Raw genomic sequence first — 16987 nt, 5'->3', positions numbered from 1 at the left:
TATGGTCTGCAAAGTTGTTTCTAGTGAATGTTTTGCGTGTTTTTGATGGTATTGTCATGGGTCTGTATGTTTGGTAATCCATATGTGAATATTTAGGGGCAACCGAAGGTTTAACGGTTGATTGTAAGGTTACCTGTGTTTGTGAAGGATTTGTATTTCTTGGTGTTGTTAAATTTGGGCGTATTGGTGAAATACTTTGTTGTGTAGTTGTTGTGTGTACAATTTCTTCATTTATGAAGTGTGATGGTGTCTGGATATCTTGTTGAGTAAGATTCCTAGTTCCATTGAGGTTTTCATTGTGTATAACTGTAGAGTTTAAACTATTATTTTGTGTATCGGGCAAAAATGTATTATAGTTTAATGGTGTTGCATCAATGGTTAATGGTATTACTTTTACATAATCTCTTATGTAAGATATCGTACTTATTGCTTGACTTGAGATTGATTGTGGGAAGCTTATAAATGCGGGATGAGACCATTCGGGGTCCCAAACATAATCTGATTGTTCTGTGATAGCGGTATCATCGTTCGAGTTTTGGGGTCTAAAATTTTTTCTTGCTTGTGCAATTAAATCAATATTGTGTGTGAAATAATCTATTATGAACCATGCCAAAATTTTTTGTAGATCGTGTTTTGTATGTTGTGAAACGTCGTCTTTCGTGAAATTTTCTTTAATGATGTTTAAATAACTAGAGAGTAGTGTGATTTCATGTCGTACTCTTAAATGTTTAGATGTTTCTGTCGGTGAGACATTTGTTATTGGGATTTCGTTTTCTAATATCGAAATATAACTATATATTATTGCGAAAACTTCATTGGTGAATATGGAGTTTGCTCTTTGTGAGTTATGATATTGGATGTTTTTGATATATTCTGAAAAAACTTTTGAAAATTCTAAATCAAGATCGTCTGTTTGAATTGAATATTTTCTATTATTATGGTTTGGTGAGGTGAATTCTATGGAGTAGATTCCATACTGTTGTGTTATGTTGCATATATCTTTTAAGTAGTGGTCTATGATTTGTCTTTTGATTTTTACATCTGGGAACTCTGTTTTACATGGACTGATTCCGGGTTCAAATAAATTTACGAGTAAATTTTGACAAAATATGTTTTGTCCTCTATCAGTATCTGCGTCTACTATAAAAGGAAAGATTTCATCATCATCTGGACTTTCTTCACCTGGGGTGTGCGTTGAGCTCATTTTTTCGTTCGATGACTGTTAATATGTAATTATTAATGTGTCGAATTGGTTGATTCCAATTGTATAAATGTACTGGTTTGTGTTTATACTGCTTTTTTATTCTTCTTTTTCCTCTTTTTGATGAATTTGAAGTTGTTTCTGAGTCAGAAAAATATAATTGATCGTGAAGTGGGCAATTTTTATCTATTGATTCTTTTAGTTTGTAAAGTTCGTCTAAACTGTTGGTTTCTGATTCTGAAAATGCGTTTCGGTTTTTTGAAAATCTTTTTCGTGTTATTTGTCTTTGTTTCGTTATTATTTTTCTTTTTAGTGTTTGTCGTTTTGTTCGAATGTATCCAACTGTTTGTGTATGAGGTGTGATTACAAGGTCGTATTTTTTGTTATCTATTTCACAATTGTGTAAAACGATTGTTTGTTTATTTCCTAGGTTTTTAAATGACATAAGGTTTAGAATGACGGATGCAAAGGGTTGTTAAATGATTTCTATTTTCCTAAACTGTTAGTTCTTACGATTTTTTGGTTAGCTTAACCTGGGTCTATTTGTTCAGGGTTGGAGAGAAAAGTATATCGATTCCGAAGAATGATTTTTTACTTTCTCGTGGCTAGTATAAGTTAAGGTGTTAACTTACTTAATCTTACTTAGGGGTAGTGATTGTGTTCAAGGGTTGGAGAATAGTAAATCGATCCACAAGGTTCAGGTATAATTAGAACGCGAGTAGTTCGTTAGATACTATTTTAAACTTACTAAGTCTAAGATTTATCCTGGGTCTGGTAAGAGGGGGGGGGTCAAGTGAAGGATGAATAACCGAAGTTCTTCACTGTTTATCCTAATTTGAATGATTAGTTTTGTTTAAAAATTTCTATTAGTCTTGGGTCTTTAGAAAGGGTTGGGTAGTGAATCGACGTTTGAGGTCGTTAGACACTAATTAAGTGGGTGGGGGAGAACAAAGTTGTTCTGTTTGATCCAAGGATAAGCCTTGATGATCAAATTTGAAATTTAATTAAGTAGAAAATGATTTAAGATCCAAGGATAAGCCTTGATGATCTGGTTTTAAAATTAAGTGAATTTAAGTTTTAATAAAATTTTAAATGTGTGTAAAGGAAAGATTTAGTGTTTTGATGATATTAGTGGGTTTATGATTGCTGTTATGTTTTAGGTGATGGAGCTGGAACAACAGGATGATTTATGATTACTAACCATTTATTGTCATGCTACTAATTTTTATTTTTTATTTTTCAATAAATATTCTTCAAACATGTTTTGTATATTACTGCAGAGTTTTAGGAAAACGATCTTAGATCTTTTTATCAATCGTTATTGTATATTAATAATTTTGTTTAGCGCCTGAAATGATTTTGAAGATTAACTTCAAGGTTTTATGTTTGCAAATGAAAATCTAAATTCATTGCCAGTAGTATTCTAAATATAAAAGTTTGTTCTGGTTTTTGCCTAACTATCATATAGCTATATGGCAAGTTTCTACTTTGTCGTATGTCGTCTCTGGTTCGAGGTCTTCTTCCAATTCCGGGTAGTTCTGTTATGGTTCGGAATATTGGCTCTGATCTATTGAGTCGTAGAGACATTTCGATTAAATTATTGTCGTATAACATTTTTTAAATGTTTTTGTCTAATTTCTAATCTATTTTGGTTAATTCTAAGCTATTAAGGTCTTGTTCGAGACTTATGGTCGCACCAGATGAGTTAAGACCGAGTTGGTTAACTCATAGAGTAATTTCGGATAGGGTACACCGTCTGCTCGTCACGCTATCTTATTTTCGGCCGGATAGATTCGTGCAACTTCTTAGTCTAATACCGATCCTAATCTTACTCTTATACTATCTAGTCTCAGGTTGTTTAACTAGTCTCTGCTAGGCTCAATAGATCTAGGGTATACTGGTTTATTGCGGCTGCTGAAGTGCTCGGGAGAGTCCAACTAATTTCTAAGTTAAATTCAAATCTCTCTGGTGCTGAAATTACAAGTAACTTCAGCACTTACAAATAAGTGGGTTGTTAGTTAGATGGATCATGATTGGTTAATATTAAATACTTTACATTGGTAAAATATCTAATTTATCCAATCATAAAATGTAGTTTAGATCAGGTTCCATTAGGTTCTCAATTCTGTTGTTAAAGATTGTCGTTTGCTCTCCCTTTCTTAAATTGAATTTATTTACATTTGGTACAGAAAATTTTCAATTTCGTTTTGAAATTTGATATTGTTGACTTGACATGAGATGTGCTGTTTTTTTTCTGATAACTTTTTGAAAAAGTGTTGACGTTTCATGAACGTGTTATCATGAAGGTTTTTTTATTTTAAACGGTTCGTCCCTCCTTTATTCCCCTATCGTTATCCAGAGCAAAATTGTTTTTTTTTTCTTCGGCAAGAGCCGTAAATAACCGCTATAGTTGATTTATCCAAAGTTTAATAAAAATATAATGAATTCGACTTGAATATCCTTTGGACCGAATTCGACTATTTTGTGATTGGATAGAACACCGGAACAATTGTATATTTGATTCGTATACAGGCGGCTCTAGAAAAATTATCAAATATTCCGATCGTTTAAAAAAAAGAATTTTTTGTTGAAAAAATACAGAAAAATAAATAGTTTTTCATATTTATTTTCGTAAATCGTTTTCCGCATCCCTGCATGCATTAATCTGACATTGAAAAGTTTAAAATATGCTGTATTCTTTCTAAGTTTTTCGCCTCCACAGCCCAAAAACTATTGCAGTAATCAGTTTTGTTTTTCAATTTGAATGCCGTAGTGTCTTAGTAGCTGATCCGTATTGTAAGATAGCACTATGAAATTATCAGCTATTAGATTTGAAATTGAACTTATAATTCATTTAAGAGTTTAATAAATTGTGTTGTATTGCAAATGTTTCAACACATGCCAGCAAATAATGGATTTGTTGTTGAACTCTTCTGGGTTCCAAGTTTGGATGTGATCAACTGCGTTTTTATTTTTTGTCAAGTAGCCACTATTTGTTTTCACGGGATTCTTGCTCATCAGGTTTTGTTCAATCCAATCTCTTGTATGGGAGCTAATATCTCCAAGGCGCAGAAAGTGTGACATCTCTTGAACTGTTTCAATTGGCCTCAAAGCCAGCTGTTCATATTTTAAAAGATGAACTCGACTTAAATATCCTTTTGACCGAATTCGTTCGACTGAAACAACAACTTCTGCATTCAGTGCGCAGAAAAAAGTTATAACGCTCTTAACTCCGTAGTTAACAGAAAAACCCTTAATGTTCAGACTGCCTTTTAAAGCCTATGGAGCAGTGTTCGCTTCAAAAAAAACTGATCAAAAAACAGAAAAAGTTTTTGATATTCTGTTTTTTAGATCAACCCGCCATATACAGCACGAAATTATGCTTTTGCTCCTAGTAACGTAGCAATTGTGACAACTAGCTCACCTCAACCAAGTTTTTTTTAGGACGGAGTACGTCTCGCTTCGCGAAAATAGCGCAAACATATCGCGCATTTATAGTCCCAAATTGGCAATCTTAGAAAGCCCGTAAGCAAAAATATCAAAGGTGAAAAATATTTTAAATTTGAGCTCAAATAACAAAAAAAATCGAATGATATAATAAATTCCGTCAACAGCAGCTAGTCAAAAAACTCGAAAACTTTCTAGAGAAAAAAAACCGAGCTAAAATAATCTGTCACATTCTTCCAAAGTCAAAACAACAAGACTGCGCGTATCAGCGCAAAATTATGAAGGTTCCGGCTGCCCTGAACTGGTCTCGAATTGTTTTTGCTTAACTATAAACGTTGTTCTCCCGATATAAGTGCTTAATTTGGTCGAAGTATTATGATCAGTTAGTTCGCCTGATTCTTCCGACTTTCGGAACGAAAATACGGAATATTTGTTCTCGGGTGGGTTTTTTCTTCAGACAAATTTCGACTTTTTAACTTGTTATTTTTAACGGAAATTTTTAATATCATTCGAAATCTATTGTTGTCATAAGCTTGAGTTTGAAAAAATATTTCACCTGTGATCATTTTTTGTACAGCTATGGGGGTTTATTTTGGCCAATTTGACACAATTAACGTGCGATACATTTCGCTCTATTAACGCGTAAGCAAGATTTAATCCGTCCTAGAAATCGTTTCAAATTTGTAGAAGGAAGCTTATTTGCCTTGTTACTAGGAGCGAAATCTATAAAATTTGTACTTTATATGGCGTGGGGGGGGATGATTTTCATTAAAAAGCTTAAACTTTTCACAAGTTTTTTAAAAAATTTTCAAATTAAATTAAATTTTTTTATATTATTACTGCTTCATAGACTTTAAAATGCGATTGGACCCCTCAGGGCTTCGCCTTGATACGAGCAGTCTTGTTTCAATTTGGAACGATTATGAGTGCGGATTTTTGTCATGGTTAATGCGCAGTCAAAATTATTTGTAAAAGTAGTCTGAATATATAAAAAACAACCCCAAGCATATATATTACTATGTTTCTTCGAAAGTCCGAACTACAAAACTGCTTCGGTTTCAATGCAAAACCATCTTTCATCCGACTGCTCTTTAATTTCTATGAAACTGTTGTTTTCTTTGATATATTATTTTTGACAAATTTAAAGAATGATGCAACTTTAAAAACATGAAAACCTTTTTTTCTATATTTTACCCATCACGTTATCTAAATTTTAAAGTGACATAATTAGGGTCCAATATGAATTTAAATACTAAAATGCTTGCCTCAATTCAATTTGAACTTTTACTGAGCCGGATTAAAATGCCGCCTATGCATTTATATTACGAAAGTTGTCGGGCAATAGCTTTTCTTACTTGACAAATAACAACTTTCAAACCCCAATAACTTAACAAAAAATAAAGATTACGGATTTACAGGTTTAAAAAAAAACATTTTCAGATTCAAGCTCAAGGCATTGTTTTATTTCCAGCGGTATAAAGATTGCGTCAAAAAATATACTGGAAAATTTTCTGAGAAAAAAAACGACACGGACCACACTCAAGAAAAAACCAAAGCCATTTGATTTTCGGAACAAAAGCAAACCGATATAACTAGGACATCTTATTCTGAATTTTCCGATCGCCCTTTAATTGGTCTCAATTATTTCAACTTACTTATCAAATATATTGGCAGTCGGAATGAAAGGGCAGTCGGAAAATTCAGAACATTACAGAAAATTTGAAAACTTGATTGCAGCTATCGTTTCCTTTCAACAGTTGTTTTTGCGATTTTGTTGCTGCATTTTTTCGGCTTCGTATTAAACTGGTGGTGGTATCGTATCTGGGTAATACGAGTTTCAAAATATATTTTACGAATCGAAAATATGTTTTTAATTGCCAGTTCGAAAACGATTGTCTGCATTCTGTTTGTCATCAAGCACATCGACAGTTTCTGTATGTTTAGTGTCTAATCTTTGAGGCGTTTAAAAATAGCCAAACAACTTCTGTGCCATGCGCCCACACTTCACCTGAACATTTTTTCACCCCAGGAGGATGTGATTGGCTTAAAATTTTTTTCACCACCTTTAGTTCTAGCTATTTCATGTTTTTTCCTGATCTATCAGCATATTACCATCTTAATTTTCTCGACACTCTTAGATTAGATTTTTATGTTCAGCCAAAGGTAATTTTTTGAGATTTTTGACTGAATATTTTAATGGTTAAGAAAGTCAGACAATAATTTTGAATCAACTTATGCTTACCTGAAATCGAAGTCTTGAAAGTGTTTATGCAGCATTCGTCGTATGATTTGTGTGCCATTCTTTTCGTTTTCAACCTAAAAGGTCAATAAATTAGCTGTGTATTCCTTTTGATACAATAATTCACTAATTACCACAAAAATTCAGGCTTATCTAAACATTCAATTTCATATTCAATCTTGTAAAACTTACTGGTCATCCAAAGGAAGGTTGTTATTTTATTGTAGAAATTGATTCTGCGCTCAAAAGATCTCCAGAAGTCCTAATTTGTTACGAAGCGTGAACACTATACTATGATTATACACTCTCTTTCGCACCAAATCTTTAGCTTTCAGCTTTTTTCAGCATCTTTCAATATCAATTTTTGTTCTAATTACAAATTATTTTCCCCTCGTACACCCAAAAAAAAGTTATTTAAAAATTGATTTTCACAGAAAACAAAATGAAGGTTTATGATGTGTTACAACATATTGTCAAGCCAAATAAACACTTGAGAACAATGTAAAATTTAGTAACAATTGATCTTGAAAAATCTGCAGAGCCTTTTTTTATTTTTTGAAAACGTTTACCCTTCAGATAACAAAATTGACTCTTTTCCACCCCTCCTCCTTTTAATTTAGGTTTTTATCAACTGCTTTAAAGTTGCCACAATGCAATGAAACTTGGCAAGTTGAACATATGATCAATTGTGAATACATTTTTCATCATACCATACATCGTAACATTACGCGTTTAGCCATAATGACACGTAAAACAACTAAAATTTTTTTAAAAATTACGAAAGAGGGGGAGAAGTGAGTGGAAAGGAGCCAGAAAAAGCGGACGCTTCTTCCTCAGGGTTTCGACCCCTTGCCGACCCAAAGGGTCCCACTTTTGTACTATTTTGAGATATCCATATTTGGTGACGGACCCTAAGCATTTTCTAAGGGCGCCTTCGGCGCCAATATATACTAATTTTGAAGGAGCGCGCGCCGAAAAAACCGCGATTTTTGGTCGAAATTTTCCAAAAAATGCATAAAAACGCTTTTTTTGGTCTGCTTTTTCAATATTTTGTCCGCGGTTCAGCAAATTTTACCAAAAACAGGTCTTTTTAGTGTTTTGGGAGAGCTCCGAAAATCAATTTAGTTGACTTTAAAAAAAAAGATCGACAAAATTTTCGAAAGTTTTTTGAAAATTCGCCACACCTTGAGACAATCGTAGATCCGCCCCTGAAGATAGTTAATCTTCACTTGGAGTACTATCTGTTTTATTTTAAGTTGAAAATTTAGCTCTTTTCCAGTACCCCTTTTGATTTTTTTGAAAATGTCTTTTTAAAAGCCTATATTTGAAATGATTTTTGACATTCTAGCCAAAAATTAAACGTGTCGGCGTGAAGAGGTGAACAGATTTTTGAAACGTTTCTTTCATGCTAATTGGCATATGAATAGTTTTTAAATAACTTTATTTTGCAGTTTTAAGAAAGGGTGGGAAACTGGAAAAGAGGCAAAAAATCATGCACAAACTTTTCTGAAGAAAATGCGAAAATATGAGACGGCGTCCTTGATAAAGAATTCAATTTTCAAAAATTTATTGAAAATAACACACATACCTACTACTGAACACAGCTCTGGGATCTCGTATAATTGCAATGACCGCCAAATTTGGCCGACTTTTTAGCAAGCTTTCCAAAATTTCTACACTGTCTTCGAAACAACGCAGCCGAATAATTTTCACTACTTTTAAAATTGACTTTTTGCACACTTCTGTTGTAGCTGATATCGAATCATTGCTGAAAAGATTCTGCAGAGTCACATTTTGGGGTGCAAAAAGATCGAAGACCTTCTTTTGGTGGGGCCACATCTCGAAAAATGGTTTTATCATTCCGTTGAAGTTGCAATTGAAAGTTTCATTCAGAATCAGCTCTGCGAAATCAGAACTTGGTAACTCGAATTTAGTTAAACGCGTAAAAGGCGATGCCACAATTGACCAAAGTGGCTCGAAACTGTGGAAACATTTACCAGGAGTCTCTAAATTACATAAAAGTTCTGCAAGCATCGATGATCCAGATCTAGCTTCAGAAATAACTAAAATTTCCGTGAGAGGATGTAATTGTTCCGTAAGTGAAAACCTTTCGGAATAAAAACGAGCACTCTGGTGGTCTTTCGAGTTAGAATTTTCAAATAATTTCAGTGTGGTAATGGATTCCTTAAAGATGGCGAAGAAGAAAATAGTTGGAATAATGATGTAAGAAATCTTTTTGTTCATGTTCTTTTTACAAAAATCAACATTAAACAAGCAGCTAACCTTGGATCACTCCAGAGTTTGGGTGCACGTTGCCATTAACGACACGTGACAATTCTAATCAGCGTAAAAATTTACCGCTTCATTCACCGAAAACGAAAAAAAAACACGAAAAATTTGAAAACCAAACACGGACATCTAAAAATTACACACTGAAAGCAAAAACTCTCAGGGTATAAACGCCCAATTAAGTACAAAAGCAATTGGCTTTGATAAGTGCTCACTTGGAATTTATTTAGGTTTCATGTGGTCTAAAAAACTGTTTTGAGTTTCAAAGGAACATTTTATCCAGTTTCAATCTGGTTTATGTATAGTGGGACTTTCCTGCACATGTTTTTAGTGCGGTGGCGTTAGTAAGCCGCGTTGGTTATATAAGCCTAATTCCTTATTCCAACCAAAAAAAAATTTGAAACGCGAGAAAGCTAGTTAAAAAGGTTATCAGTTAGTTGACAAATTTGAAATTCAATTTTTCGCTGTTGCTGTCATGTTATTTTTGCTCAAGTGCTAAATAGAACTTTACAAAAGCGGGCGAGTTAAAGGGCAAGTTAGAGAGCTTACATAAAAAGCACACATAAATAGGATAAAAAGTTTAGTCGCATCTTCATTTTCTTTTTATTTACCAATTTATTACTTTTTATGACATTTTTACTGCATAAAAAAAATTATTAATTTACTGCACTTCGTATAAACTTGATTTGACAATTAGAATCTACTGCGATCAGTATCAAGATTGATTGAAAAATATATGAAGATGTTTCATTTTTTTGTTTTCTTAGAGTTTAAAAATAATGGTTAAATCTAAAAGAAAAGTGGCAACCTATACACATGAAAAAAGGTTGGTTAATATTCAGAATTAACTTGTAGATTATAAAAAGTCATTTACCTAGAAGTGGTGTCAACGAAAAAATTAGTTTCTATGTTTCTATAGTTAGTGATTGCGTTATAAGCTTAGCTACACTTAGAGTGCGTAAGAGTGGCCAAAGAAGCTCAAGAGCCTTGATGATTTCGATATGTTCTGCTGTCACTGAGATTTTGTGTTGAGTGTTTTGGATGAGATTGTGAAAGTTGTGAGTAAAGTAGGTGCCGTGGCTATTTTCTAATAGTGGTATTTCTACAGGCTGCATATATTCATAGGGGATGATAATGGGCAGGGATTCTTCAACGAGGATCGCGTCGTGAGGTTGCAAAATATGTACATTCAGCGTACGGGATCGTAGTTTTGAATGATGCCGTGTAGGTTAATACTTATAAGAAGTGGGCTGATATGTATTCAGAGTTATCAAACATATATCGATGATGTGGGTTTGGTGAGGATGAAGTTTGGAGAAAGTGTCTTTGGATGCAATGATAATCAGTCTGCGTGTGAGTTATTTTGTTTTTGGCATGATTTCGTGGGATCAATTTATGTCGGTTTTTTTTTGAGTGAGTAAAGTGAGGGCTAGTTGAAAACTAACAGAACGATTAAAGTAAGATTCTTACGCCTTGATATTCTTAAGCGCATGCTCAATGACGTGTTCAAACATTTTGTTAGTGCTGCGTAAAACGAAATATAGTCAGTTTTGATGAAAAATTTTCTGTTAATCTGAGGGTCAGTTGGATTTTTTTGCAGAGTCAGTGTCATACGGGGAGTCTTCCATGTAACATATAACAGTGTAGTCATAGTTTGCGATGGGTTTTTGGTAAGACTTTTATGCGATGAATCGACTGAGAACATGCGACAACCCAACAACATAAGTGAAAACTTTGAGCTGAATAGCGTTTATAAGTGCTGTGACGTATAATTCCTCGTATTCGTTTTTGAGGAGTTTTATATGTAGCGCGTTAGCGAAATTGTAGTATCAAAACAAAGGAAGGGTAGGGATTAATGAGTGATCGTCAACGTAGGAGTTGCGTTGACTTTTGGGTTCGTTATTAGTTTAACAATATTGGGGAAAGTATGGAACGTTGATAAGTAGGAATTCGTGGGTGCTAGTGTGTCTAAGATGGCTTGCGCTAAGAAGTCGTGATGGTGAAAGTCAATTGACTAAATATCTGGGTGAGTTGGCTGGGTTCTTCTTTCTCATGAGTATGTGTTGTGCACGAGCGGGGGTGTTATGGATGGGTTAATTGGTGGATGGTAAGTCTTGATTAGCATGAAGCATTTGTTATTGATAGTGAATGAAATCATCTAAATCTTGCTCTAATTGGTCATCTGTCATCGGGCTTGAGGTATCGGGAAAAGTGCTGGAAAAGGGAGAGAAAGTTGCGGTAGCGTCGGTATAAATGGAACCTGATGTTGATGATAGGGTAACTATGGGAACTGGTGAAAGGGTGGTTGAGAAAAGTTAAAATTGAGACTCAGTACAGAGTCAACAACTTCATCAGGAGTGTCGATGGCTGAGTTATTTACAAAATCTTATGCATTAAAAACTAATTGGATAGAATCGCCAGAATGCATGTGGGGTGAGTAAGGGGAAAGCGGAAAAATGTACCGGCAAAGGACAGGAGATGAGGCCAGAAGTACAGACGGTATGATTTCGACGCTGTAGATTAGAACGATAGGAAAGAGAGCGATGTAGGGATTCGAGTTTACGGCTCATTGCGGGCTAAAAAAACCATTGTCGTTAAGAGAACAAAAACTCACTGTGTGAGGTTTTTCTATAGTTTGTTCGTATGTTTCATTTAAATTTTGCGGTTGCTAAGCAATATGAGAGATTGCGCTTTGGTGTCTTTTATTATTTTGGTGAAAACGTGATGTTTATTAAAGCGTTCTCCTTTAACTGTGTGTGGATAGTGTGTCGATACTTTTGTGTCGATAGAATTTTGTTGCATTCAATAACTTGTGCGTCTTATAGATAGTTTTTGTTGCATTCATAAACTTGTGTGTCTAGTAGTATTTTTTATTGAGGACAAAAATCTTCCAAAAAATTGTGCAAATTTTATTCGACCTACGCTTGCTTGTCTGTTTACTTGCGTATGAATTCCACATGTGTTATTTATTCCATTAAGGAAAGAAAACAAAAATCTTATAAAGTATAAAGTTGAACATAGGATATAGGCTTGTGAGTTTTTCTAAAATGTAGTAAGGCCAGCCCAAAAATGCTAATAGTTTGTTTTTCTTATGTAAAAAACTAAATATTTTGATTCGAGAAATATCTTGGGGGCGATATTTTCCCTCGTTGAGCTTAAGGTAATCTTTAAAACCACCTTTAAACTATCAACTTTTTTCTTGTGCGTTGATATCTGAGAAACCCGCTGTTCGATCTTATAGGATCCTATTTAGTGAGTAGTTCTTGAAACTGATGTGTTCTGATGTGATATTTTATAACAAACTTTGAATATATTACTATAGATTGTAAGTCATAGTTAGAATTTCTGGCTATTCCGCGTCTACTTTCTGTTGAAAGTTTTTTTAAGGTGGCATCAGTGTGTGTGAGAAAAAAAATATTTTTTTTTGGGTTTAATTGTACTACATTGGGGCTAAGTTTTGATCCTCATGAGACGGCATTATCTCAAAAGTATGTACAAAATGAATTTTATTTTCAAAAATAATTTGGTAATCATTGGTAACAGCGTTTGCCTGCCAAGAGATATAGAGGTGAAACTTTTTTGGTGCATGTTTAGTGCCGAAGAATGTTTCCACCGATTCGTCCATCATGGTTGTGTAGTGTGAGTACTATGTCTTGTCAACCTAAATAATTTACTCCGAGTTAGGCTTGAGGGAGTTTTTTGGAGTTTTGGATAAAATTACGACAAATTATGTGAACCCAGGACAACTTGTTATGCACACAAAAAATTTGGCAAACAAATTTTTCTTAGAACAATGTTGTTGATAAAACAAAGTTTGTTCGAGCTTTAAAAGTTTTTTAAATTTTTTTTGTAAGTTTCGAAATTTTATTCTAGAAGAAATGTTATTATCGCCATCAAAATTCTATAACAAATGAATAATTGGTTTTTCAACAAAACAAAATTTCTTTTTTTTCTATGGTGGTATGCCGATATCTATGCTAAAACAGTTAACATTTATACTTCGATGAGACCAATTTTGCAAAAATTCACATTTGTCTGACTAAGTGTTTTCATAGCTTTAGCTGATGGACATTTATGATTGACTTTTTCGGTTGCAGGTCAATTCGAATCGGGTAGGACAAGACTCTTTTGAACAACCACCTGAACTAACTCCATGCAATAAGAATTTTTCATGAAACTGCAGCATCAAAAGCTCCATTCAGCTTTATGGGAACTTAAAAACCCAAAAGTCCCCTCCACTGTCATTAGAGATCGGCCGACCCACTCGAACATTTTTCTGAAGGCGCTGCAGGCAGCAATGTACACTACTCGAAGCAACATTTGAGGCAAGATTTGAGCGATTTGAGCGGTTTTTTAGACAATTACGCTCTCAAAATCTTGCTTCAAAATGAGCGGTTTGAGCGGTTTTTGAACGGTTTATCTATAAAACCGCGCAAGATTTGAACGGTTTTTGGCGGTTTATCTAAAAAAAACCGCTCAAAAACCGCGCAAGATTTGAGCGGTTTATCTAGAAAAATCGCTCAAAAACCGCTCAAATCTAGCGCGGTTTTTGAGCGTTTTTTTAGAATCGTTCTTTTAGAATCGTTTTTTTAGAAACCGCTCAAAATCGTTCAAATTTTGCGCGATTTTCAGCGGTTTTTTTAAGATAAACCGTTCAAGAACCGCTCAAACCGCTCATTTTCAAACAAGATTTTGAGCGTAATAGTCTAAAAAAACCGCTCAAACCGCTCAAATCTTGCTTCAAATTAGGTGAAAAGTCAGGACTCGGGTAGTGTACATTGCTGCCGGCAGCGCCTTCAGAAAAATTTTCGAGTGGGTCGGCCGATCTTTAATGGCAGAGGACGGGACTTTTGGGTTTTTAAGTTCCCATTAAGCTGATTGGAGCTTTTGATGCTGCAGTTTCATGAAAAATTCATAATGCATGGAGTTATTTCAGGTGGTTGTTCAAACGAGTCTTGTCCTACCCGATCCGAATTGACCTGCAACCGAAAACGTCAATCATAAAAGTCTATCAACTAAATCTATGAAAACACTTAGTCAGACAAATGTGAAAAATAGTCTCATCAAAGTATAAATGTTAACTGTTTTAACTGTCATATATGGAAATTATATGATAACCATTTTGTTATCTTCAAACTAAATTTTCGTTTTTGATGGGCCAAAATACTTATTTTGAGGTAGAGCGCGCGCCAAAAAACCGCGATTTTTTGGTTAAGATTTTCATGAACTTTTTTTTCAAAATTTTTGCCTGCGGCGCAGAAAGTTTGGCCACCAAAACAGTGACTAAACCGGTTACCGGGCTTAGGGAGCGTTAATCGGGCTTAGGGAGAGCTCGAAAAATCATTTCGGTCGACCTAAAAAAAATGGGGTTGACAAAATTTTTGAAAACATACCGCCCCCCCCCCCCCCTCGAGAAATTCCTAGATCCGACCCTGCTTGCGTATGACTTTTTTTAGTTTTTCTGTGCTCTCAATTCTTAGAATTGGTTCAATGGGAATAAATGCTCTTTTAGAAATATTTCTGCTTGCAGGAGTAAATATCAGTGTCCTAAAAAGTATCAAAGATGGGTAACTTAAAAAAATTGAAGCGACCCTTTTGCAATCAGAATGAAGCAACAAAGAGAAAGCAGTCGCCCTCGAGCCCTTTCAGTGATAGCAATGACAACAAAATGCCAGTTCAGCAAAGTTCAAATGAAATTACTTAGGCCTCTCACCCACCATAAAGAAAATATTAACTTGAATTCTAAAAAGCTCAATCAATTTTTAACTGGAAATTCAATTTGGTCGATTAAATAAAGAAAATATTGTCAATACAATATAAACCGATGTGATTATCTTGATAATGAGACATCAGCTATAAAGGTATCTATTTTTTGCAGTAAAGCTAGGCAAAATTTCAGTGAAGTTAAAATTGTAATATGATGATAGACATTAAGAAATTGAAAATAAGATGACAAAACCTTTTTACAACAGAAAAAAAGTGTCAGAAAAAAAAACAACTCATAATTGAACTCATGAAAGGTTGTTGACTGGAAAAATATTAAAATTTTAGACGTTTTAGTTATTTTCATGGCGCAAGTGTGTCATAGTTTGCATAGGAAATCCTGTTTCCACTTAGCGAGATGTTAACTGTTATAAGTCTTGGAAGTTGCGGTTGAAGTTGCTTTATTCACTAGTGTATTTATGTGCAAAGAAACAATTGTATCAGCTGGTATCGTTTTATCGCCAGGAAACAATCTAGCGAAAATTATGATAATTTAAACAATCAGAGTGTGAATGACCTAAGTATTATGATGAAAGAACTGTCGATCCATTAATTTGATATAAGAAATTCTAGATAAAAAGTATCCGGCATTTGGACCTGAAGATTTTTTTTGACCTAAATTTCCTCTCTCTGTAAAACAGTACCTAGTTACACAGCAACATATCGACAACGAAAAAATCACGTACACTTGTTTGCACTTTTCCTACAGTAAACAAACTTAAATCTTTTTATTTACTGCAACTACCTTCTGCATCTGCACTCTAAAGTTTTCAATTTTTTTGAATAACATAAACATTTCAAGCTTCGAAATATTTCTTTCTAGATCTTTCTAGAAGTTTAAAATTGAGTTTTGAAGTTGTTTATTTTCAATTAATACTCTGACCATTGTAAATGGGTAGGAAGTTTGTATTCGGGTGTGTTTTAATTTTCGAACCATTTTCCAAATTCCCAAATTTTTTTCTAGTGTCGAGAAAAACCGGTGTGAAATTTCTGATTTTTCGTCTTAATTCGAACGAATAAAAGGGTTTACAATAGCTTATTGTAATTGCTTGAAAGCTAACAATAGCTTAGTTTAAAACATCAATTTTCATTTTACCTGAGTAATATTATTTTTTTTTTGAGTATTTTAGCGCCTTTTTCAAAACTTCGAAATTTCAAAAAGCCGCAAACCAACGAAAGACTTTTGAATTCTTTTTTCATTTTTTTGTTTTTTGAGTCATTTTTCCTCACAAATTGTTTTCAATTTGCTTATTTTACTATGAATGTTAAGCATGCCTAGTCTCTAGTTGTTTTGCTTAGCTCCTTCTATCACACCACGCCGAAAATAACGACACTAATTTTTAAAAAAAAACTATGTTTGTATTTTTTTAAGAGTACGGTCGGAATATTATGTGCTTCTTGCACAGTAACCGGCTATCCTTGTTTCAATTGTTTCTTTTTTTCAGCTGTTTTCTCAAGAATGATAAGCTGAGCAGCTCATTTTATTTTTTTCTTAAAGCAGGACAACGTCGAGGCAAGCAACTATTAAACCTAAGATACCTAAAAAAAGAGAATTAGTGAAAAAAATGGCATGTTGCAACAAGCTGAAAGATAAATTTGCCGAAATTATTGAGTGTGCCCGTTTGCCGAAAGCGTGTCAGGACATTTGTGTCCCAGACACTTATGTCCCGGCAAAAACAGTCCAAAATGCAAAAAGTGTCCAAGACATTTGGTTCCCAGACAAAATTGTCCCAAAATTGTCCAGGCTATTGCCACACTAGTTAATGACCGGATTAATTTGATAAGCTCTCAATAGGAAGGATTAGATCGATAAGGCCACGCAAGTGAGCACTTAGACCAGAAATTACTTCGCGTAGCAAATTAGAGACGAAATTAACACAGGACTCAAATCATTTACACATACCTACACAATTATATCTTGATTGATAATGTTGCCAAACGTATACACGAGAGATCATATTTTCATTGTTATTGCTCTCGAGTTCGTGTTGACAATGGAAATTCTCATGACAAATAAAAACAACGAAATGCTAGTTTATGATGCATAC

General features: G+C 34.2%; 2 protein-coding genes across 2 annotated transcripts in view; one reads left to right on the top strand and one right to left on the bottom strand.

Moving 5' to 3' along the window:
* The window catches only part of LOC134842499 (cysteine-rich PDZ-binding protein-like), a 305601-nt gene that overhangs the window by 170801 nt on the left and 117813 nt on the right, over nucleotides 1–16987 (top strand). The gene's annotated exons all lie outside the window — the stretch shown is intronic.
* On the bottom strand, nucleotides 3922–15208 carry LOC134841519 (carbohydrate sulfotransferase 3-like). The gene is made up of 4 exons (XM_063857550.1): nucleotides 14768–15208; nucleotides 8476–9224; nucleotides 6891–6964; nucleotides 3922–4377 (listed from the first exon to the last, which is right to left on the bottom strand). The coding sequence occupies exons 2-4, from the start codon at nucleotides 9129–9131 to the stop codon at nucleotides 4064–4066; spliced, it is 1044 nt and encodes a 347-aa protein (XP_063713620.1). The 5' UTR covers nucleotides 9132–9224; nucleotides 14768–15208; the 3' UTR covers nucleotides 3922–4063.

The sequence above is a fragment of the Symsagittifera roscoffensis genome, chromosome 3 (genome assembly GCF_963678635.1).
Source record: "Symsagittifera roscoffensis chromosome 3, txSymRosc1.1, whole genome shotgun sequence".
Classification (NCBI taxonomy): domain Eukaryota; kingdom Metazoa; phylum Xenacoelomorpha; order Acoela; family Convolutidae; genus Symsagittifera; species Symsagittifera roscoffensis.
Note: the sequence above shows the minus strand (reverse complement) of the source record. Positions and strands in the feature narration are given on the sequence as shown.

Coding starts and splice junctions, on each gene's coding strand:
- LOC134841519 (XM_063857550.1), bottom strand. CDS start 9,131: ATGAACAAAAAGATTTCTTACATCATTATTCCAACTATTTTCTTCTTC. Junction 6,965..8,475: donor AGAGCTGTGTTCAGTAGTAG/GTATGTGTGTTA, acceptor TTGACCTTTTAG/GTTGAAAACGAAAAGAATGG. Junction 4,378..6,890: donor TTTCAAGACTTCGATTTCAG/GTAAGCATAAGT, acceptor TTGTTGTTTCAG/TCGAACGAATTCGGTCAAAA.